We start from the raw sequence: 21804 nt of genomic DNA, 5'->3' as shown, positions 1-21804 counted from the left end.
ATAAACTAAAAAGTCCTTGTGGCACTGCAATCAAGGTATTACTTTTCCATGTCTCATTAGATCAAAAGGAAGATACATATGCACGTGTGTGGTATTTTTAAAAAAGAAGATACATATGTGTGTGTGTGTGTTATTTTTTAAAGGGTATTTTCAGTGTAGAAGACTCCATGACCATTGACATGCATTGTTTCAATGAACAATGTTTGTATGGAATAGATAAAAAATAGATAACATAATGTGGAATTGTCTTTGTTGTTTGGATTGTTTTTTTATTTTTATTTTATTTTTTGTAAAATTAGCCAGTAGGAATGTCAACATCTTTTGCTCATGTGACATCTATAAATAACACTAGTTCTATAGTGAGCATAGATAATGACTCAATTCTTCTAGAGTATTGTCCCTCTCAAACTATTAATGCAATTGAAAGGAGCTTAGATGAAGATACCCAAATTAAGGAAGAAGGCAACTTTATCTAGTATACAAAAAGACAAAAAAAGGTCTCATGAGTGGATGGAATTTGTTGGAAGATGGGCTTCCAATAGAATTTAAATAAATCTCACTTCTAAATGGTACAAAACAGGCTCAATGTACTCATCGTAAATCCAATTTGAGTATTATTAGTAGTGGAGTGACTTCACATATGAGCCGATATTTGAAAGGTTGTCCTAGTAGAAAAGTGACATTACAGAAGCAAAAAACCATAAATTCTCAACTAGTGGGGTCTATTGTTGATAATGGTTCATCTAACATTCCTTTTATGAATTTTGGAGGCAAATATGATCAAGCTAAAATGAGAATATTCATGAACATCTGTTCATGATAATAGAAGAGGAGGGATTTAATTTTGTAATGAAGATGTCAAATGTGAACTATGAAAAAATATCTCGTAAGACCATTCAGGAGTTTATGGAGGTGTACGAGGCAGAGAAAAAGAAATTAACAATTTTATTGGAAGAAATTAATAAGATCAGTCTTACCACGGATCTTCGAAAGTCCCAAAATAAAAAAAATTGAATATTACTGGGCATTTCATTGATTGTAATTGGAAGCTACCAAAAATGGTATTGAGTTTTGTGCATGCTCCTCCTACTCGTTGTGGTGTAAATGCTATTTACAAATGTTTGAAAGATTGGGAAATCGAAAAATAAAATGTTTAGTATCTCAATTGATAATGTTGTATATAATGATGTTTGTCTGAGAGTTTTGAAAGATGATTTTTTAACAAATAAGAAATTGGTTTGTTGTGGGAAGTTATTTCATGTACGTTGTTGTGCTCATTTTTCTAAACTTATTAGTCCAGGATGATCTTGTTGAAATTAAGGATACCATTAAGAACTTGTATGAGAGTGTCAAATTCATTAATCATTCTGAGGTTTGACTACACATTTTTTTCTGAAATTGTGCAACAAATACAACTAGGGGGCAAAAATGTTAGTTATTGATTGTCCAATTCATTGGTACTCTACTTATGATACGTTGTCTTCTACATTAAAATTCAAAGATACATTTTCTATATTTCAATATAGAGAACTAATTTATGATTGTTTGCGAAAGTCTTAATGAATGAGAAAAGATTGCAATGGTGTGTGAAATTCTAGAAGTTTTTAATGTAATCACTAATATTATTTATGGGAGTGATTACCCTACTTCTAAATTGTACCTTAGTGAGGTATATAGGGTAAAAGAAGTTTTGAATTTTCATTCTACAAAATTAAAATGTTTTCAATAGGACGATGGTTGGTAAAATGAAATAGAAAATTGAGAAGTACTAGGGTGAATGCAATTTGTTGATGGTTGTTGCTTTAGTTTTGGATCCAATGGTAAAATTAAGATTAATTGAAACATGTTTTCCATAGATATATTATGAGGTGGAAACTAGAATGAATATAAACTTAGTTCGATGAACCTTATTTGAAATCTATGATGATTATATAACCATGTGTAATGTGGAAATTAGTAATGAAGAAAGTGTTTCAATTATTAGCTCTACGGGCGTTTCGACAAGTCGTAGGTCACATTCTTCACGTTGGAAGATGGGCCCAAACCCACACGACGAAGGAAAACCCACATATCTAAAAGTATTGGAAGATGGGCCCAAATCTATAAGATATGGACCCATCATGATCACACGAGCTGGTAGGACCCACCATGATCATGTGAGGTGGCATGATGAGTCTTACACAATAAGAAGTCTTACAAAACCACAATTATTATGGAAGGAAGTCTCTCAAAAGAGTTTCAGTTTAAAGGTGTTTTAGTCATGTTAGTCTTCTATTTATATTGGGTTATTTAATTATGCTAGGACTTATCTTTAAGTGTTAGAGTTTGGGTGTAATTGGGACAAAGGTAGTTTAATTGTAATTGGACTCTACTACTTTCCTCTAACATAAATAGTGGTTCATGTATTCTGAATATAATAAGTCAATAAAGTATTTCTCTTTTTCATAAATTTGACATGGTATCAAAGCAGGTTCTGTGAGTTGACTCGATCAACCCACAGAGATAATGAGATCCTTTTTTTATCTATTATCTCTAACAGTTTAGGTTCGTATTTTTTTTCACTTTTCAGTCCCTATACCTGTTGTTTTCTTTCTGTTTTCACTTCTATAATTAGTTTTTAATATTGAATATTATATAATTACAAAAATATATTTGAGTCTACTTTCCAAGGAAACTGATTCTTTTCTAATCGGAGTTATCTACAAAGATAAATCTATATTTGAAGCAATGAAGGTCAGATTGCAAAAGAGGTTCGAGCAACAACATAAAACTTCAACTTCTGAGCTATTTTATGCTATCAAGAACGAGACTTTATATGGCTAATTATATATCAAAAGAAATATTTATAAGTCTATTTTCTTAAATATTCAACCAATTCTCGATCTGAGTTTTTTATAAGGAGAAAGAGTACTTAGTTCGGCTAGATTACAAAGACCAAGATCTATCACATTATTTATCTTAAAATAATTATATTTTATGAAGAGAACTTATACTTTGATGAAAGGTATTTAAGTTTAGTTTCATAAAAAGAAAATTTCATGTAAATTTGATCTATATTTAAGGATATATTCGTATTGGAAGAATCAAAAGTTATGCTAGTATCCTGCTGCATTGAAAAATCCAAATTTAATCTGAATTATTTCATGTTATCCATATTACTCTTAAAGAATTTCATTATTTACCTGTTATTTTACTGCTATACTACTGCAAATTTGGTACATGTTATTTTGGCATTGGTTCATTTCTACTACTAGTATTGTGTGCTTATTACCACATCTATGTTATTTGGTTAAAGTTGGGATCACTGCTATTATCTCCCAGCTTAAGAGGGAGAAGTAGAAGAAGTACAAGAAAGAAGTATTTTATATGTTGTGGTAATTTTAATGTGACAAAAATATTCAAGAAAGGGGGAGCACAAAAGATGAAGTTTTTGCATCTAAGAAGAATTTTCTGAAGCAAAGAAAGTTGAAGACCAAGAATCCTGACTCGCATTAATAATTGTGGTAATTATTGGAGATACCTGACTCAGCTCGACTCGATTCTATTTCTCTGCCTGGATTATTATTTTGAGGTATTTGCAATATATTCCTTAGTCAACATGTTATTTGGTGCAGATACTCACATAAGATTATTTCATGGGTCTTTTTACAAGGATTTTTATTATTTTGGTTCGTGTTATATGGGCCCAGACCCATTTCAGTTAAAGCTATTATGTCTCTTTGGATGAGACATTATTATTGAAGAAGTGGTGGCCTCAGTATCCTATCTCCTACCATCCTTTATTTGACTTCACAAACCTCTTTGAGCCAACTTCTTACGTGTTGCTTCAGTTGGGAGTTTAAGTCCATTTATACATACATATGGGTGTTTTAAGTCCATTGACACTTTATATATATATATATATATATATATATATATATATATATATATATATACCCAGGGTCTTTTATCGGTTGTCTTGTGAATGACATGCATTACCCACTTATCACCCATTTCTACCGGTAAGAGTTGGTGCTCGGGTTGGGACACCGTGATGGATGAGCTTATTAATATATCTATGTTATACCCCCCTTAATTGGCATTTATTACTCCTACCACTTGAGAGTCGTTGTCCTTTGGAGGGACATGGTGATGGAGGAGTTACTACACTTCTGAGCACTATGTATAGACCCACTACCTGCGAAAGATAGGAGTGTGCCCTACATCTAGCATGGGTTATGACTGGAGTATGTAGCAATGTCATACGGCTTGGAGTGATTTTACTCTCATTTATCATATGCCAGCTGGACCTCATTGAAGAAAGCACCGGCGTGAGGGGGAGTGTTGGATGATATGGAGGATTGCCATTTTATACGAGAAAATCTTTTACATCATTTGTAGCAAGCTGGGAGTTCATGATGTTCTCTCACCCCCATCTTGAGGGGTAGTATTGGAAGATGGGCTCAATCAAGCCCACACGACCAAGGAAGACCCACATATCTAAGAATGTTGGAAGATGGGCCCAAACCCATAAGATATGGACCCACCATGATCACACAAGCTAGTGGGATCCACCATGATCACGTGAAGTGGCATGATAAGTCTTACACAATAAGAAGTCTTACAAAGCCAAAATTATTATGGAAGGAGGTCTCTCAAAAGAGTGTTAGTTTAAAAGTGTTTTAGTTATGTTAGTCTTCTATTTATATTGAGTTATTTAATTATGTTATGACTTATCTTTAAGTGTTAGAGTTTGGGTGTAATTTGGACAAATGTAGTTTAATTGTAATTGGACACTACTACCTCCCTCTATTATAAATAGAGGTTCATATACTCTGATTATAATAAAAGTATTTCTCTTTTCCATAAATTCAACATTTCATAAATTTCAGGTTGGTCAAAGTTAATGACTTATGTGAAACAAGTGGAAATAGTAAATTTACCAAAGTTAGAATTGAAAAATTATCTTGAAAAAGTAGTGAATTTACTAAAGTCAGAATTAAAAAATTATCTTGAAGAAGGTGTGTATATATGTGAGGAAGTTTTACAATATGATTTTGATGTTGTAGAATTATGAAAAATAAATAATTTAAAATTTTGGGTATTATCTGAGATGGCAGTAGACATCAATGCAATTCTCATATCTACAGTAGCCTAAGAGTTTACCTTTAGTGTTGGTGGTAGAGTAATAAACTCATATCGTTCTTCTTTGGCATCAGATATTGTTCAAGCTTTGATTTGTGGCAGTGATTGGGTTCAAACTCTTCATGGTGTCAAGAAAAATCAAAAGGTGAACTAAATTTGAATAATGATTTATTATGATATTTTTACTATTTTTTTGTTTGATGATTGCTACCTGAGAAAAGCCTGTAAGATAATGCTATAAGTTACTTGATTTTTCATATTTTTTATTAGACAATATTAAGTTTTATTCTTTTGTTTTTGTTATAAGTGGAAATTTTATTCATGTGAACAAGGACTTAACATATTGTTTTCTAGCACAAAGAAACAGAGTTGGAGTTTATAAATTTATACTAGATATACAATTTTTGTTTGGGTGATTTTGAATTTGATATTGATATTTCATTAAATTTTTTATTATTGAATAAGGTTTATCCATAATATTATGTAATATTTATGAATAATTTTATGCAGGGTTTATGTATAGAGGTCATGCCTAATTTTAAGCAAAATTTATATATAATTTTATATACATGCAAAGTTTTAAATGTCTTATTTGAGTTCGAGCTCAAAACTCGGTTAAAATTTTTGGGCTCAAGATCGATTCTAATTTTAGGTTCAAGGCACCTCGAATTTGTGTATAAGTTTAAAGTATTTAAATTAAACCCAACTCGAATATATATACTCAGCCATAGTCGATGCCACCCCTATTGTACATATCTATATGCACGGGTGACCCGGGCGAAGTCCAACAGCTTGCTGAACCCCGGTCCGAATTTAATTTTCAAACATGGCTTTCCCTAGTTGGACGGTAGTAGGGGTGGCATCGAGCCGAGCCGAGCCCGAACCTGCCTATGTTCGAGTCGAGCTTGATTTAAATATTTCGAGCCGAGCCTCGTCTCGAGCCTAAAATTGTTATCGAGCTCGAGCCCAACAAGTTCGAGCCGAGCTTCGAGCCGATCTCGAGCCTCAACATACATTTCAAACTTTTCAAAAAATATATATCGAATAAAATGTATATAAAATTATGCATACATTTTATATAAAATTGGGCATGACCTCTACATAAAATTGGGTATAACTTATATATATAATATGTGTATAAGATTGGGCATAACCTCTACTTAAAATTGAGTATAATCTATATATATAATACTTGTATAAAATTCGGCATGACCTTTACTTAAAATTGGGCATAATCAATATACATAATACCTGTATAAACACTCCATAAAATTGTTTATACATTCCATAAACACTTCATGAAATTGTTTATACACTCCATAAAATAATCTAAACACTCCATACATTGCATAACATTATAAATAAACTCCATACAATAATCAAACACAACAAAATTAAATAAAATATCACTATCAATTTACAATCACCCAAATAAAAATTATAAATTCTTTAAATAAAATCATATTACTATTACATACTTACTAGAAAATTACAAGAAATATTTTAAATTTTTCTTAGGAAAATTAAATGGACCTCTTATTGCCTTTTCTAAGGAAATAAATAAAAATTAATAATTAATCTAATATATTATTATACTTATCGATAAAATTTTAATCACATAAAATGTCAAACACAAAATTACTATGAAAATTGTCTCATGCTCAAAGTATTATATCATCAACTGTCAAATACTTATTCAAAATTTTTCTATATGGTTTTCTTAACCGTCTTGGCAAGAAAATCTTACTTGAAAAATTATAAGATTTTTTAAAAAGAATTTATAATTAGAAAAATATTTTGAAAAAATACGAGGCACTAATGGTCCCTATATTTCTATTAAAAATGTTTTTTCAACATTTATTGAAAAAACTAGTCTCTGGAAACGTATTTCTACTAAAATATCTTTTCAATTTATTTAAGAGCCATGAGGAAGGGACAAAAAGTTTTTTTTTCCCTTGTTTATGATCTCGCACGTAGGGGTGGCTTTGAATAAATTATATATAAAATTATGCATACATTTTTAAGAAATATAATGATAGGGGAGGTTCAGGATTTGAATTTCAATAATGGATTAAAATGCACCAATATTAATATTTTTTACTCCAATTGTTGTCTAGCTTGTTTTGTAATTTTTGAATTTGGCCATAATTTATTATGGCCTCCTTAGTGCCCCTAGATAAAAATTTATATTCTAGGAAAAACTAAAAATATTTTTCCTATGATACATATTCCCAAAAAAACCTTTAAATAAAATCTTATTACTATTAGTGACTTATTAGAAAATTATAGGAAATATTTTAAAATTTTCTTAGGAAAGTTAAATGGACCTTTTATTGTCTCTTCTAGGGAAATAAATAAAAATTAATAATCAATCTAATATATTATTATACTTATCGATAAATTTTTAATTAAATAAAATATCAAACACAAAATTGCAATGAAAATTATTTCATGCTAAAATTATTACAGCATCAACTGTTAAATACTTATTCAAAAATTTTCTATACAGTTTTCTACCCCATCTTGGTACAAAAAAATCTTACTTTGAAAATTATATGATTTTTAATAAAAAATTTCAATTAGAAAAGTGTTTAAAAAAACATGAGACACTAATAGTTTATAGAAAATTATTTCTATAAAATTTATTTTTAATTTTTTCCAGAGGAAAAAGTTTTTATTTTATTTTATGATCTCGCACGTGCGAGATCATCTTCTCGCGAGGAAGGGGGAGATTATTTCTCCCCCGTTCTGGTTTTCCGCCGAGACGACCCCGAGGGAAGGGGCTTACGGCACCGGGGAGGATTTATCGTCGGAGATGACGGCCACGACGGAGTCGGCGGCGACGGAATCGGCGGTGACGGAAGCGACGGCGACGGAAACAGAGGCGACGGCGAGGAGAGGAAGAAATCGAACGGACGGACACAGAGGCGGCCGGCGAGCAGCTGCGACGGCGGTATAAACGCCGGAGAACAGCTACGACGGCGGTAGAGGCGGTGACAACAACCGATGGGAGGGGTCGGCGGTGACGAGGGGGGAGGAAAAATTTTTCCCCCCCTCGCTCTCGCTCCCGCTCCCGCTCCCTCGCTCGCTCGCGATCCCGTACCGATTCATGCCGATCCGACTCATTTCGAGCCGGCTCGCGAGCCAACGAACCGAACCTAGCTTCGGTCGAGCTCGGCTCGTTAAGGTAAACGAGCCGATTTCGGTGTTCGAACTCGGCTCGAGCTCGAAAAATGACGAATCGAACCGAGCCGAACCGAGCCGGCTCGCGAACCGGCTCGGCTCGAAGCCACCCCTAGACGGTAGGTTAAAGCGAAACAGTGGCCGATCTGATTTTTTTAATCTATAAATCTGGTCCTTTGTCGTCCCCAAGCTCTCTCAGACGGAACACCGATCCTGCCTCATATTTCCGCCGCCCGCAAGACTAGTTTCCTCTCTGCCTTCGCGATTCTCTGCCGCAAGGACCGCCACCGCCATCCCCTCTATACTCCGCGTCTCCACGGAATTGGGGCAGGTAAGCCCTAGAATTCGCAGAGGCGTATCCGAGTGAGTCACTTCCCTCTTCTGTGCCTCGCTTCTTTTCCTTCAAATTTTCTCGTCGAATCCCCCGAATCAGTGTCTCTGGTGAATGCATCTTTTGTATTTGTCTGTCTTTCTGTTTAATTGTTGAACTCCCAAGCACTGCTTGTTCTTTTTGCCTAATTTTTACGTTCGAAGGCTTCGGTAACTTATCTCATATTTCCTTTGCTGGCATCTCTGTTTTTGAACGTTTTATTTTCTATATTATCTGAATAAAATCTATAAGAAGTTCAAGCGGACACTAGCTTAGGTCCAATGGAGGATTCTTCTATATCGTCTGCCAAAACCGTGGCTTTTCCCTCTGAAAATCCTCACTCCTACTATCACAGTTTTCAATCCGCTGATTCTTCATCTGAAAATACCCTACATCCTGGGAACCATAACCTTGCTTTTCAAGCTGGGGTTCCTGGTTTTCATCCTCAGATTAGCATCGTTTCCTCTGAAACCCTAGCTCCGACTCCGTCAGACCCCCGAAATTTCGCTGAACAAGCACCTCAGCCACCTCTTTCTGGTGCAATTGATTCGGCTATTCAAAATCCCCCTCCTCCTAACAGTGAAACTCCTTCATCCGGACCCCAACCTCCATCCGAGGTCAAGCCTGGCAGTGGGAAGCCTTTTCTCGCTGAAGATGGCGTAAACCTCACCAACAGCGGGACTGATAGGGACATCTCCGGCGGAGAGGAAGAGACATCCAGTAAGCGTCGCAGGCGCAGCCGCTGGGACCCGCCATCTGAGTCCGATAATGCTGATGCTGCAGGTGGGGGAACACGCAAACGAAAGTCTCGTTGGGCAGATGATGAGCCCAAACCTGTGATTCAATTACCAGACTTCATGAAAGAACTGACAGGAGGTAATCTTGACCCTGAAGTACAAGCTCTAAATATCCGACTCCTGGAAATCAACAGAATGTTACAGTCAGGCCTTCCATTGGATGACCGCCCTGAAGGGGCTCGATCCCCATCACCCGAACCCATATATGACAACATGGGCATCCGGGTAAACACCAGAGAGTACAGGGCTCGTGAAAAACTTACACGGGAGAGGCAAGAAATTATATCGCAGCTTATTAAACGTAATCCTGCATTTAAACCTCCTGCTGATTACCGCCCTCCAAAGCTACATAAAAAGCTTTACATTCCAATGAAAGAATACCCAGGGTACAATTTTATAGGACTTATTATTGGTCCGAGGGGAAATACACAAAAAAGGATGGAGAAGGAGACAGGGGCAAAGATTGTTATTAGGGGCAAAGGTTCAATAAAAGAAGGTAGGCTACAGCAGAAACGTGATTTAAAACCTGACCCTTCAGAAAATGAGGACTTGCATGTTTTAGTAGAAGCAGATACTCAGGAAGCATTAGATGCTGCTGCAGGAATGGTGGAGAAGTTGTTAATGCCTGTAGATGAAGGGCTTAATGAGCATAAAAGGCAGCAACTTCGAGAACTGGCTGCTTTAAATGGGACCATTCGAGATGATGAGATTTGCCGATTATGTGGTGAATCTGGTCACCGCCAATATGCTTGTCCAAGCCGCACAAGCACTTTTAAGAGTGATGTTTTATGTAAAATTTGTGGTGATGGGGGCCATCCTACTATTGACTGTCCCATGAAAGGTACTGGGAAAAAGATGGATGATGAGTATCAGAATTTCTTGGCTGAACTAGGTGGAACAGCACCTGAGTCTCTGACTCGCCAGAACTCTTTGTTGCCAATTCTTGGTTCAGCTGGTTCAGGAAGTAACCCGCCTTGGGCCAGTGGTAACTCTGGAACATCACAAGTTGCATCTGGAGCTGTGGCCAAAACAGTAAAGGAGTATGACGAGACAAATCTCTATATTGGCTATCTGCCTCCTAATTTCGATGATGATGCTTTGATACGACTGTTTTCATCATTTGGCGAAATTGTAATGGCTAAAGTTATCAAGGATCGGGTAACTGGATTAAGTAAGGGCTATGGTTTTGTAAAGTATGCAGATGTTTCACAAGCCAATCAAGCAATAGCCAGTATGAATGGGTATCGTCTGGAAGGGAGAGTCATAGCTGTAAGAGTTGCCGGAAAACCTCCTCAACCTACTGTACCATCTGGGCCTCCTGCTCCAGCAGTTTCTACTTATTCCTCTTTGGAGCAAGTGGCTGGTGCATACCCGTCTCAGCAGTATACAGATGGACCGTATGGAAACACGCCTCCTGTGAACTACATGGGTGCTCCAGTACCATGGGGTCCACCTGTCCCACCTCATTATCCTCCATACACCCCACCTCCTCCTGGGTCGAGTGTATATACTCCAGTTCAAGGACAAACAATGCCCCCCTATGGCTCTCAATATCCACACCCTGTGCCTACAGTTCCCTCAGTTGCACCTTCTCAAACTGTGCCTTCCAGTGAGGCTCTACAGAATCTGCCACCTGGGGTGCAATCTCAGACCAATCCCCCTGCACATTCAGTTCCGGGCAATTTCTATGGAAGTTCTGTAGTTGGAATGGCCTCTACCATTCAATCGCCATATCCACCATCATCATTAGGTTACTCAGCTTATTATCATGTACCTCCTGCTCCATCTCATTCTGTAGTGGACCAGTCTCAGAGTGTGGCAAATATGCCATGGGCCCCAAATCGACCTGCAGCACCACAGGCTGTCTCATCTTCAGAAACAACACATGCTGCTGACTCAGAGTACGAGAAATTCATGTCTGAGATGAAGTGACAGCATTTTCAGCCGTGTTCCAGTGGGAATAGTAAGTATGGACTTCTTTGTTCTTTTTATAAGTGATTAATCTGTCTTTCAAAAATGATGTCATGTATTTAGTAGAATATTCAAATCTGGGAAAATTGCTTACTCTGGGTTCTGTTAACATTTAACTAGTGGTGGGAGGAGTAAAGTGCACAGATTAGGTGAAGTAAACCAATTTGTAGAGGGGGCATATCTGATATAGCATTAACCACATGGATGAAGGAAAGGTTATGAAGCTAAAGTTTGAATAGGTTGCTGAATGAGTCTGTATTTTTTACCAAGGTCCATTCATATCAGTATTTTCAACTACGGCTGCCATTGATAGACCCTGTGGTTTATGATAGTAGCCATTGATATTGCTTCGTCAGTATAAGCTTTACTTTCTATTATGCGCTATCAAACATTGAGATCATACTACCGGTTACTCCGTGTGAGTCCCTACTCATGGCAGAAAGTGAAGCAAGCTCCAGAAAGGAATATAAAACTGAGACACTAGTTATATCTGTTTGTTGAAGTCTCCTGCATGCGACATTTTAAAGATTTGGAAATATACTGGTAGCTGCGTGCAATATTTGTTATTCTAGTATTCTGCAGTACATTGGTTTCTCAACATTTTCCTGTTTATGGTGATGCCATTCTTCGAAAAGATTGTGCTGAGCTGGACCATGACATACTGTATCGGACTCATTCTTACGTTGAATGACTCCTGCTCATCTATTATTGATTTCTTTTAGACGCTACTACTGCTCATTTTTTTCTCTCTATCTGTATCTCTTCCTTTTGTTAACCTTTCTTTTCATGATTATTGAATTTTTTCAGGCTTGGTGTTTCTTGGAGCTCTTTTGTACCTGATTTAACATCTTCCTATGACCTCAACTTCTTGGAAGTTATGGACTCACATCTTTAACCTTGCTGTGCTGTTATGACAATTGCAGAGAATCATGGGTTTACAAGGATCTCTTCTTTTACATACTGCTGGAGCTTCTGTTTGTCCAGTTTGTTCTCATTTTTCCAGGTTCATTGTTAGCATTGGGGCTAGGCACTCTGCTTTCCTATGGCAACATGGGTTTAGCACGCCAATTTCAGTTTCTTCAAGATGCTCGTTTGGTCTCTTATCTTACTCTTTCTTTGAGATGCTAATTTCTGACAGATATATGTTATGTCTTTTATGAGTTGAGTTTTATAACTAGTTTTTCTTTGGCTAACTTCTTTTGAATGGTTGGAAATCATTTGGTTTTCTAATGTTGAGCTTTATATTTTTGTGTGATATTTTGATTTATTGGATTTTGGTTAACATGCTCATGAAGCTTCTTGATGCTCATAACCAGAGCAAAAGGTCTTTCCACAATCTGGTATACTCAGCAGATATTGGAACATTGAGTTTGGCTTATAGGAACGCAAGGTATTTGTCATTGCAGTATATTTGGATTACAGCTCATTTCTTAGCTTGATGAATCTTCTAGTTCTAATGTGGCAGGTCAATTGACATCTTACCTGTATTAATAATCAGAGGTCTTCTGGGACATTACTGAACTCATAAATGATCGGAGAAGTGGATTTTAACATTTTTATCTAACAGATTTCTTTTGTTTGTCCTTGTTTTCATCCAGTCTTTCTAACAGATGACTCGTGTGGTCTACAGCCTCATCAACAAGCCATGTTTATGTCTCTTTTAAACTCCAGTTTTTTAAAAATCTTTTTCTCTTATTTTATTTATTTATTTATTTATTTTTGAGTCTAACTTCCATTGATACCAAGCTAGAGGAGAACAGAAAGAAAAGATCAAGTAATATTCTGTTTAGGTGAAAGCTGCTTTATTTGTCTAGCTCTAGTCTTCCGGAACATAGTTCATGTTAGTCAGGATGTGGTGAGAGGGGGGAGAGAAAAGAAATCGGAAATTTGAAAAATTGGGAGGCTTGATAGAAGGAGAGACTAAGTATTTTCTGGTTTCTTAGATATGCTTCTCATTGCTAATATAATACGAGAAGCACTTTAGTTACCATAATTGCTTGCCTCAAAAATAATGTTTCTTCCTTGTTTGCCGTCTAGAGCATGAGTGCTAGAATCCTGCTGTATCCAGTTTTTTTTTTCTTCTTCCGTTGGCCAACATCAAGGATACATTTTTAATCGGTAATACGAGTGTGAGTAGGAACATTACAATCTTAGACATTCCTATGTTAAATTTTTGGTGAAATCAGTTACTAGGGTATTCCTAATGCCTAGACATCAAACCCTTTTGAGTTTCTTTTGTGCCCATTTCTTTGTACAATTTACCGTCCTCTATTTGTGTTACTTGTAATTTGGTGCTCTCAGCTCTGTCATATTCTTACCCAATTTAGCCTTTAGTTGCACAATAGAATGAGGTTCTGGTGTCTTAGTGGCTTAAAGAATTTACAGACGTTCCCAAGGATTAAATGCAGGTATGCAAGGATTTGATTAAGATCCATCTTCATCCATCCTTGTTTCTTCTTGTTGGGTGGTTTTTTATCTTCCATCAAAGTCTAGATAAGACTTTTTGAGGGTCAGTTCACGTTGCTCTTTTGGTGTTCTTATGTGTCATTTTAATGTACAATAGTTGTGGTTCAAGGCATACTCTATGGTAGAAATTTTAAGTGTACTTTTCAACGATGTTTGTTGAATGGTATTACCGCGAATTTCTTCTTATTTGGTAGCCCCAAGTCAATGAAATTTGGCATGTGTAATAGTTGGTAGTCACTATGATGGCAAAAATGTCTGGTTATCCTATAGGATTTTTATGCTTGTATCGGGTGTGTTGAAGGATTCAAAGCAGATTCATTCATTAGACTGGAGGGCTGTTCTAGATGTATATTTGGTCAATTAATTCTAACAGATTATTGATGTTCTTTGATTGACTAGAAACATCAACGGTAGAGAACTAAATCTCAGAAAGACAATAAAAATGACGTTTTTAAATATGTTAACTTGTTTGAGATCCTTTAGGGTATGTTTGGAACCATTTGAAAAGAACAAAAAAAAAGAAAAAAAAAGAATTTGACTATTATTATTTTTAAAAGTAGTTAATAAAAATTAGATAATGATGAAAAATTCCTTTTCATTAACTATTTTGTGGAATAATAATGGTTTAAGTTCTTATTTTTTTCTTTTTTTTCCACGAGTTCTAAGCAAATCTTTAGAAATTTAGTAACGATGTAAAACAATAATTTATTCTTTGATGTGTTCAATGTGGATTTGAGAATTTGTTTGTTGTTAGTGACAAGTGTTATGTAGGTGTAGTTCTTAAATCATTGTATTGTTAGAATAGGTAATTTGATAATGAAGATGGTTCTAGAATTAGTGTGCAGTGAAATACAAGAACAATGAACTCAAATCTTTACTTTTGTGGTTTCAAGGTGTCGTGGGCATTTTCACAGTTTCTCCTCTGGCCCCTTTCCTCTTACATTGTCGTATATAACACTTATTATAGTGATATTTTATTGTTGAATTAATAGAAAAAAAATATTTTATTGACTTATTTTAATTAAAATATATAAATTTTTATTTATAATAGAAAAAAGTAGTAGAATTTAATTATAATTAAATTATCTTTGTCCTAATTAAATTAAACTTTAACATTCAAAGATAAGTCTTAAAATAATTAAATAACTCAATATAAATAGAAGACTATACACTTTTAAATAGAAAAGTTTTTGTGAGATTTGTTTTTATAATAATTTTTATTTTGTAAGGTTTTTTATTGTGTAATACTTTTTATGCCACTTCACGAGATCATAGTGGGTCTTATATCTTATGGGTTTGGGCCTATCTTTTAACATTTTTAGATATGTGGGTTCTTTTTAGTCTTATGGGTGGTCTATCTTCTAACACTCTCCCTTCAAGTTGGGAGTGAGAAAACATTATAAATTCTTAGATTGTTGTAAATGATGTATAAGATCTTGTATAAAATGGCAGTCTTCTATATCTTTATTCCCCTTCATGCTGGTGCTTTCTTTTATGAGGCCTAACGGGTATAAGATAAGTAAGAATAAAATCACTTAAGTCGTATGACTTCGCTCAATACTCCAATCATAACCTATGTTAATGTAGGACACACTCTTATCTTTTGTAGGTAGTAACACTCTTATTTTTTACAAGTAGTGAGACTTCAAAAGTGTAATAAAACTTTTCCATTATGTATCTCTCCACGGGACAACGACTTTGAAGAGGTAGGAGTAATAAATGTCAATTAAGGGAGATAACATATATATAGTAATAAACCCTTCCATTGGCCAACTCTCACATGTAGAAATGGGTGATATATGTTTGTCATTCACAAGATGGCAATAATAAATGTCAATTAAGGGGGTAACATATATGTACTAATAAGCCCTTACATGGGCATCGACTTTCACAGGTAGAAATAGGTGATAAATGCCTGTGATTTACAAGACTTGCAATAAAAGATGTGATAATTGGACAATGCAAGTCATTCATAAGATGGCTATAAAAGACCAACGGGTATATATGTATATTTGGACTTAAAAGATCCAACCATGATGGATTTAAATTCCCAATCGAAGCAACACGCAAGAGGTCGGCCCAAAGAAGTATGCGGAAGTCTAATAAAGGATGGTAGGAGTAAGGTTATCAAATAACCAATAGGTAATGGGTATAGAGGAAGATAGGATGTTGATGCTATCACTTATTTAATAATAATGTCTCATCTAAATAAACACAATAAATGTAGTTAAAATAGGTCTAAGTCCATATAACATGAACTAAAATAATAAAATATGTTTAAAAAGACCTATGAAATAATCCGATGCGAGTATCTATACCAAATAATAAGTTGACTAAAGAATATGTTGAGAATACCTCAAAGTAATAATCCAGACGGAGAAATAGAAACTTGTCGAGGCGAGTAGGTATCACTAATAATTACCACAATTATTATTGCGAGTTAGGTTTCTTGATTTTCAATTTTTTTTATGTAACTTTTTTTTTTAGATGCAAAATTTTCATCTTTTGTATTCTTTATTTCTTGAATATTTTGGTCACATAAAACTTACTATAACATATAGAATAAAATATTTATTTTTTGTACTTCTCTTTCTCAAATTGGGAGTAATGGCAGTGTTTCGAGTTTGAACCAAATAACAAAGATGTAGTAAATAAAAAAGGGATAAGTGTGAATTTTCTTGATGTAGTTGATCAATAAAAGCAATTCAAAAATTGATGCAAAATAATCGGCTTAAATTTGGATTTTTCAATGTAACATGATACCAGTATGACCTTTGATTCTTCTAATGCAAATATATCTTTAAAAATATATCGGATTGACATGAAATTTTCTCTTTTTAAAACTAGAGTTAAATATTTTTCATCCAGTTATAAATTCTTTTCATAAAATATATTTTTATTGAGATATATAATTTAATAGATTTAATTGTCTATCGAACTAAGTACTCTTTCCCTTTTTTCCAACATAACCATTGACTTTTTTAAGATCAATATTTTCATATGAAAACTCAAATCGAGAATTGGTTGAATAGGTAAGAAAATATACTTATAAATTTTTTTTATATATATAATTCTCTATATAAAGTTTCGTTCATCTTTTGCAATCTAATTTTTGCTGTTTCAAATATCGATTTTCTTTGTAGATAACTCTAATTGCAAAAAAATGTTTTTCTTTGGAAAGTAGACTCAAATATTTTTTCATTAATATATAAAATGTAATATGAAAAGTTTATTATAGAGGTGAAAACGTAAATCAAATAACGGGTATAGGGATTGATAAAGGATAAATACGAACCTAAATTATTAGAGATAATAAAGATCACATTACTTTTGTGAGTTGTTCGAGTCAACTCATTGAACCTGTTCTGATACCATGTAGAATTTATAAAAAAAGAAAAATACTTCATTGACTTATTATAATCAGCTTATATGAATTTCAATTTGTAATAAAGGAAAGTAGTAGAGTTTAATTATAATAAAATTATTTTTGTCCCAATTATACCCAAATTCTAACACTTAAAGATAAGTCTTAGTATAATTAAATAACCCAATATAAAAAGAAGATTAACATGATTAAAATACCTTTAGTATGAAACTCTTCTCTGAAACCTGGTTTCATAATAATTCTGGTTCTATAAGACTTTGTATGCTACTTTACATGATCATATGGGGTTGGGCCCATCTTCCGAGACTTGTATTTACATTGAACAATAAAATGGATAGTAAAAGAAAATATTGTAAAATAAAATTCTTTAAAATATGTAAAATACATAAAAAGCATTTTAAATTATGTAATTGTACATGCAAAAGCTTATAACCATGTTGTTGTAATATCAAAATTGTTTAGAAAAATAAAAAATTCTTAATATCCAAAGTACAAATAAAAAATTGACTTCACTTTATATTTTTGGGTAGTCAGTATATGGTGTATAGTATAATTATTAATTTTTTTGTTTTTATTTAATATATAATAATTGGGTAATTGAGGAAAACTATTGGTCATTTAAGTAAGAAATTTTATTATATTTATTTAATTTAATAAATAATAAACAAATGATTAAATAAACTGGTGAAATTGGCACGTAGTTGTGTTCGGTATGTGTTCTGGGAGCATGGTCAGAAAGGTAGTGGCCAAAGTTTGGGTCGTGGTTAGCATTAAGAGTTTCTGTCAACGATACTATTTCAGTCAAGGAGAACAGAGACTTGAGTTCAGTTGGAACTAAGCTCAGGGGGCCTCAGTTCTTTCGAGAGAGTGAGGAAAAGGGATAGTCACATTCTAATCTTTCTTGTGTTGTATGACTTATTTCCGTCCCGAATCCATGCAAATCTTTAAATGCATCTCATTTAAAGATATGCTATTTTTTTTCTATGAATCCCTTGTTGAGCACGGTGGAGTCTGGTCCATATGTGTGAGCAGGATATGAAGGGAATTCATGATTTTAATTTGCCCTTTGGCGTAAGCTACAATCAAGGGAAAATTAAAATCTCCCTCGGTTCAATTTGAATCTACTTTTTCTCTTCGTGGTGTGTCTTCGGGAAACAGAGAGCGGAAGAGAAAGGGCTTTTGACGCGCGGTACTCAGGTTGCCGCCGGAAGAGCCAGGTTGTCGTCGGAAGAGTGAGGTTGTCGCCGGAAGAGCGAGGCCGTTGTTGGAGGAGCAAGGTCATCACTATTTCTGTCCAGAAATAGTAGCTCGGAACGGCGTCACTGTTTCTGTCCAGAAACAGCAACTCAGGACGGCGTAACTGTTTCTGTCTAGAAACAGCAGCTCGCGACGGCGTCATTGTTTCTGTCCAGAAACAGCAGCTCTGTTTGGTCGATGCTACAGAGAAGGGTCTCTGTTGGTCGACGTTGCAGAGAAGGGTCTCTGTTGGCTGTGTAATAGGTGAAAAGAAAAGATACTGGTCCCACTTATATTGTGATTCCTCTGATTGAAGAAATAAAAATCCTCTGCAGCTTTCGTGGACGTAGGCAATTTGCCGAACCACGTAAAAATTTGTGTCGTGTGATTACTTGTCTCTGTATTGTCATTGTTTTGTCGTAACAACTGGTATCAGAGCAGAGGTTCGGCTGGGGGAAAAATGATGGTTGGAGATGAAGTGAAGGTATCGGGGATCGAGAAGTTCGATGGCAAGGACTATGGATTCTGGAGGATGCAGATAGAGGACTACCTCCATGGGAGAAAACTCCATCTTCCACTATTGGGGAAGAAACCGGAAAAAATGGAGGAAGACGATTGGAATCAGTTGGATCAACAGGTTTTGTGGATTATTCGGCTAGCCCTGTCGAGGTCCGTTGCACACAACGTCAATAAGGTGAAGACGACTATGGGTCTCTTAGAGGTCTTGTCAGTTATGTACGAAAAACCTTCAGCGAATAACAAAGTTTATATGATGAAAAAGTTATTCAATTTGAAGATGGTAGAAGGTACATCTATTGCACAACATCTGAATGCTTTTAATACTATCACAAATCAATTATCATATGTTGAAATTGAATTTGATGATGAGATACGTGTAGTGATACTATTGGCTTCATTGCCAAATAGTTGGGAAGCCATGAGAATGGCTGTGAGTAATTCTGCCGGTAAATCAAAGTTGAAATATGATGATATTCGTGATTTGATTTTGGCTAAGGAGGTACGCAGGAGGGATTCAGGCGAGACTTCGGGTTCGAGTTCCGCATTGAATGTTGATTCTCGGGGGAGATCACATGACATGAACTCAAACAGAAATAGATCAAAGTCAAAGTACAGGAGCAAGAGTAAGTTAAGGCCTGGTCAGCAGGCAACTTGCTGGAACTGTGGCAAAGCTGGCCACTTAAAGAGAAATTGTAAAAGCCCTAAGAAAACCAAAAATGATAGTGCAAATGCAGTAACTGACGAAGTACAAGATGCACTATTGCTTGCAGTTCATAGTCCAGTTGATGATTGGATACTGGATTCAGGGGCCTCATTCCATATATCCTACCATCAGGAGATAATGCAAAACTATGTTGCAGGTGACTTTGGGAAGGTATATCTGGCTGATGGAGAAGCCTTGAATGTGGTAGGGATGGGAGACATTGACATTGCACCCCCTAACAAGAACAAATGGACCTTGCAAAAGGTTAGGCACATTCCTGAATTGAAGAAGAACCTCATTTCTGTTGGGCAGCTTGATGAATGTGGCCACTCAGTGGTGTTCTCAGATAACACCTGGAAGGTCACCAAAGGAGCATTGGTACTGGCTCGGGGTAAGAAAACCGGTACACTCTATTCGACTACTAGTATGATTAATACTATTGCTACTACCGTTGCAGAAAGCACAACAGATTTATGGCATTGCAGGCTTGGTCATATGAGTCAGAGGGGTATGATAGAACTGCTGTCCAGAGGCAAGCTACCAGAACTGAAATCAGTTGATCTCAGTATGTGTGAGAGTTGCATTATGGGGAAACAGAAAAAGGTCAGTTTTTTAAAGGGTGGCAGAACACTGAAGAAAGAAAAACTGGACCTTGTGCACACAGATGTGTGGGGACCTTCCCCAGTGGCATCCCTTGGAGGTTCTCGTTACTATGTCACGTTCATTGATGATCATAGTAGGAAGGTATGAGTTTATTTTTTGAAGCATAAATCTGAGGTATTCAGTGTGTTCAAAATTTGGAAGGCCATGGTTGAAACAGAGACAGACTTGAAACTGAAATGTTTGAGGTCTAATAATGGCGGTGAGTAAATTGATGGCGGGTTCAAAGAATATTGTGCAGCTCAAGGTATCAGAATGGAGAAGACCATTCCTGGGACACCACAGCAAAATGGAGTTGCTGAACGAATGAACAGAACCATCAATGAGCGTGCTAGAAGTATGAAGTTGCATGCTGGATTACCACCTACTTTCTGGGCAGATGCAGTCAGTACTGCAGTTTACTTGATCAACAGAGGACCATCAGTCCCGTTAGATTGTGGATTGCCAGAGGAGGCCTGAAGCGAAAGAGGTCAAATTTTCTCACCTTAAACTTTTTGGTTGTCTTTCTTATGTTTTTGTTGATTCTGATGCTCGTAGTAAACTTGAGGCCAAGTCAAGAAAATGTTATTTTATTGGCTATGGAGACGAGGCATTTGGTTATCGTTTCTGGGATGATCAGGGTCGAAAGATTATAAGAAGCAGGAATGTGATTTTCAATGAGAAGATTGTATACAAGGACAAGTCCAGTACAGTTACTGAAGCAGCTGCTCAGGAGTCCGAGTTTGTGAGATTGGATGACCTACCAGAGGCCACAGTGCAGTGCAAAGATGCGAGTGACGGGGAGAGTGGGTCCAGTGCACCCACTCCTATTATTCCTCAGTCAGATCCAGAGCCGTCCACTCCTGTAACTATAGTTCGCAGGTCAGTTAGGACTATTCGGCCTCCACAACGTTTCTCTCCTATTTTGAATTATATTCTGCTGACAGATGGTGGAGAACTGCAGAGTTATGAAGAAACCTTGCAAGATGAAAATTCTAGAAGTGGGAGCTGGCAATGAAGGAAGAAATGGATTCCTTGTTAGAAAATCAGACATGGGAGTTGACTGAACTTCCACCAGGGAAGAAGGCATTGCACAACAAGTGGGTGTACCGGGTGAAAACTGAGCATGATGGCAGTAAGAGGTACAAGGCTAGACTTGTTGTAAAGGGCTTTCAGTAGAAGCAGGGTATTGATTACTCTGAGATTTTCTCTCCTGTGGTGAAGATCACAACCATCAAGTTAGTACTGTCCATGGTTGCTACTGAAGATTTATTTCTTGAACAGTTAGATGTGAAAACAACTTTTCTTCATGGAGACCTTGAAGAAAACATCTACATGCACCAACCTGAGAGGTTTGCAGTACAGGGAAAGGAAGGTTCAGTTTGCAGACTGAAGAAGAGCTTGTATGGCC

At 35.9% G+C, this 21804-nt stretch overlaps 1 protein-coding gene across 1 annotated transcript; it reads left to right on the top strand.

Moving 5' to 3' along the window:
- The first annotated feature begins 8509 nt into the window (after nucleotides 1-8509).
- Nucleotides 8510-12700, top strand: LOC137943968 (splicing factor-like protein 1). Its single transcript, XM_068789426.1, has 2 exons — nucleotides 8510-11437; nucleotides 12253-12700. The coding sequence occupies exon 1, from the start codon at nucleotides 8959-8961 to the stop codon at nucleotides 11404-11406; it is 2448 nt and encodes an 815-aa protein (XP_068645527.1). The 5' UTR covers nucleotides 8510-8958; the 3' UTR covers nucleotides 11407-11437; nucleotides 12253-12700.
- Nucleotides 12701-21804: the final 9104 nt, after the last annotated feature.

Source organism: Aristolochia californica, unplaced genomic scaffold (assembly GCF_029961685.1).
Source record: "Aristolochia californica isolate CCGP_79_NKW_82.1479 unplaced genomic scaffold, dmAriCali1.0.hap1 SCAF_1, whole genome shotgun sequence".
Taxonomy (NCBI): Eukaryota; Viridiplantae; Streptophyta; class Magnoliopsida; order Piperales; family Aristolochiaceae; genus Aristolochia; species Aristolochia californica.
This window is presented reverse-complemented; position numbering and strand designations above follow the sequence as displayed.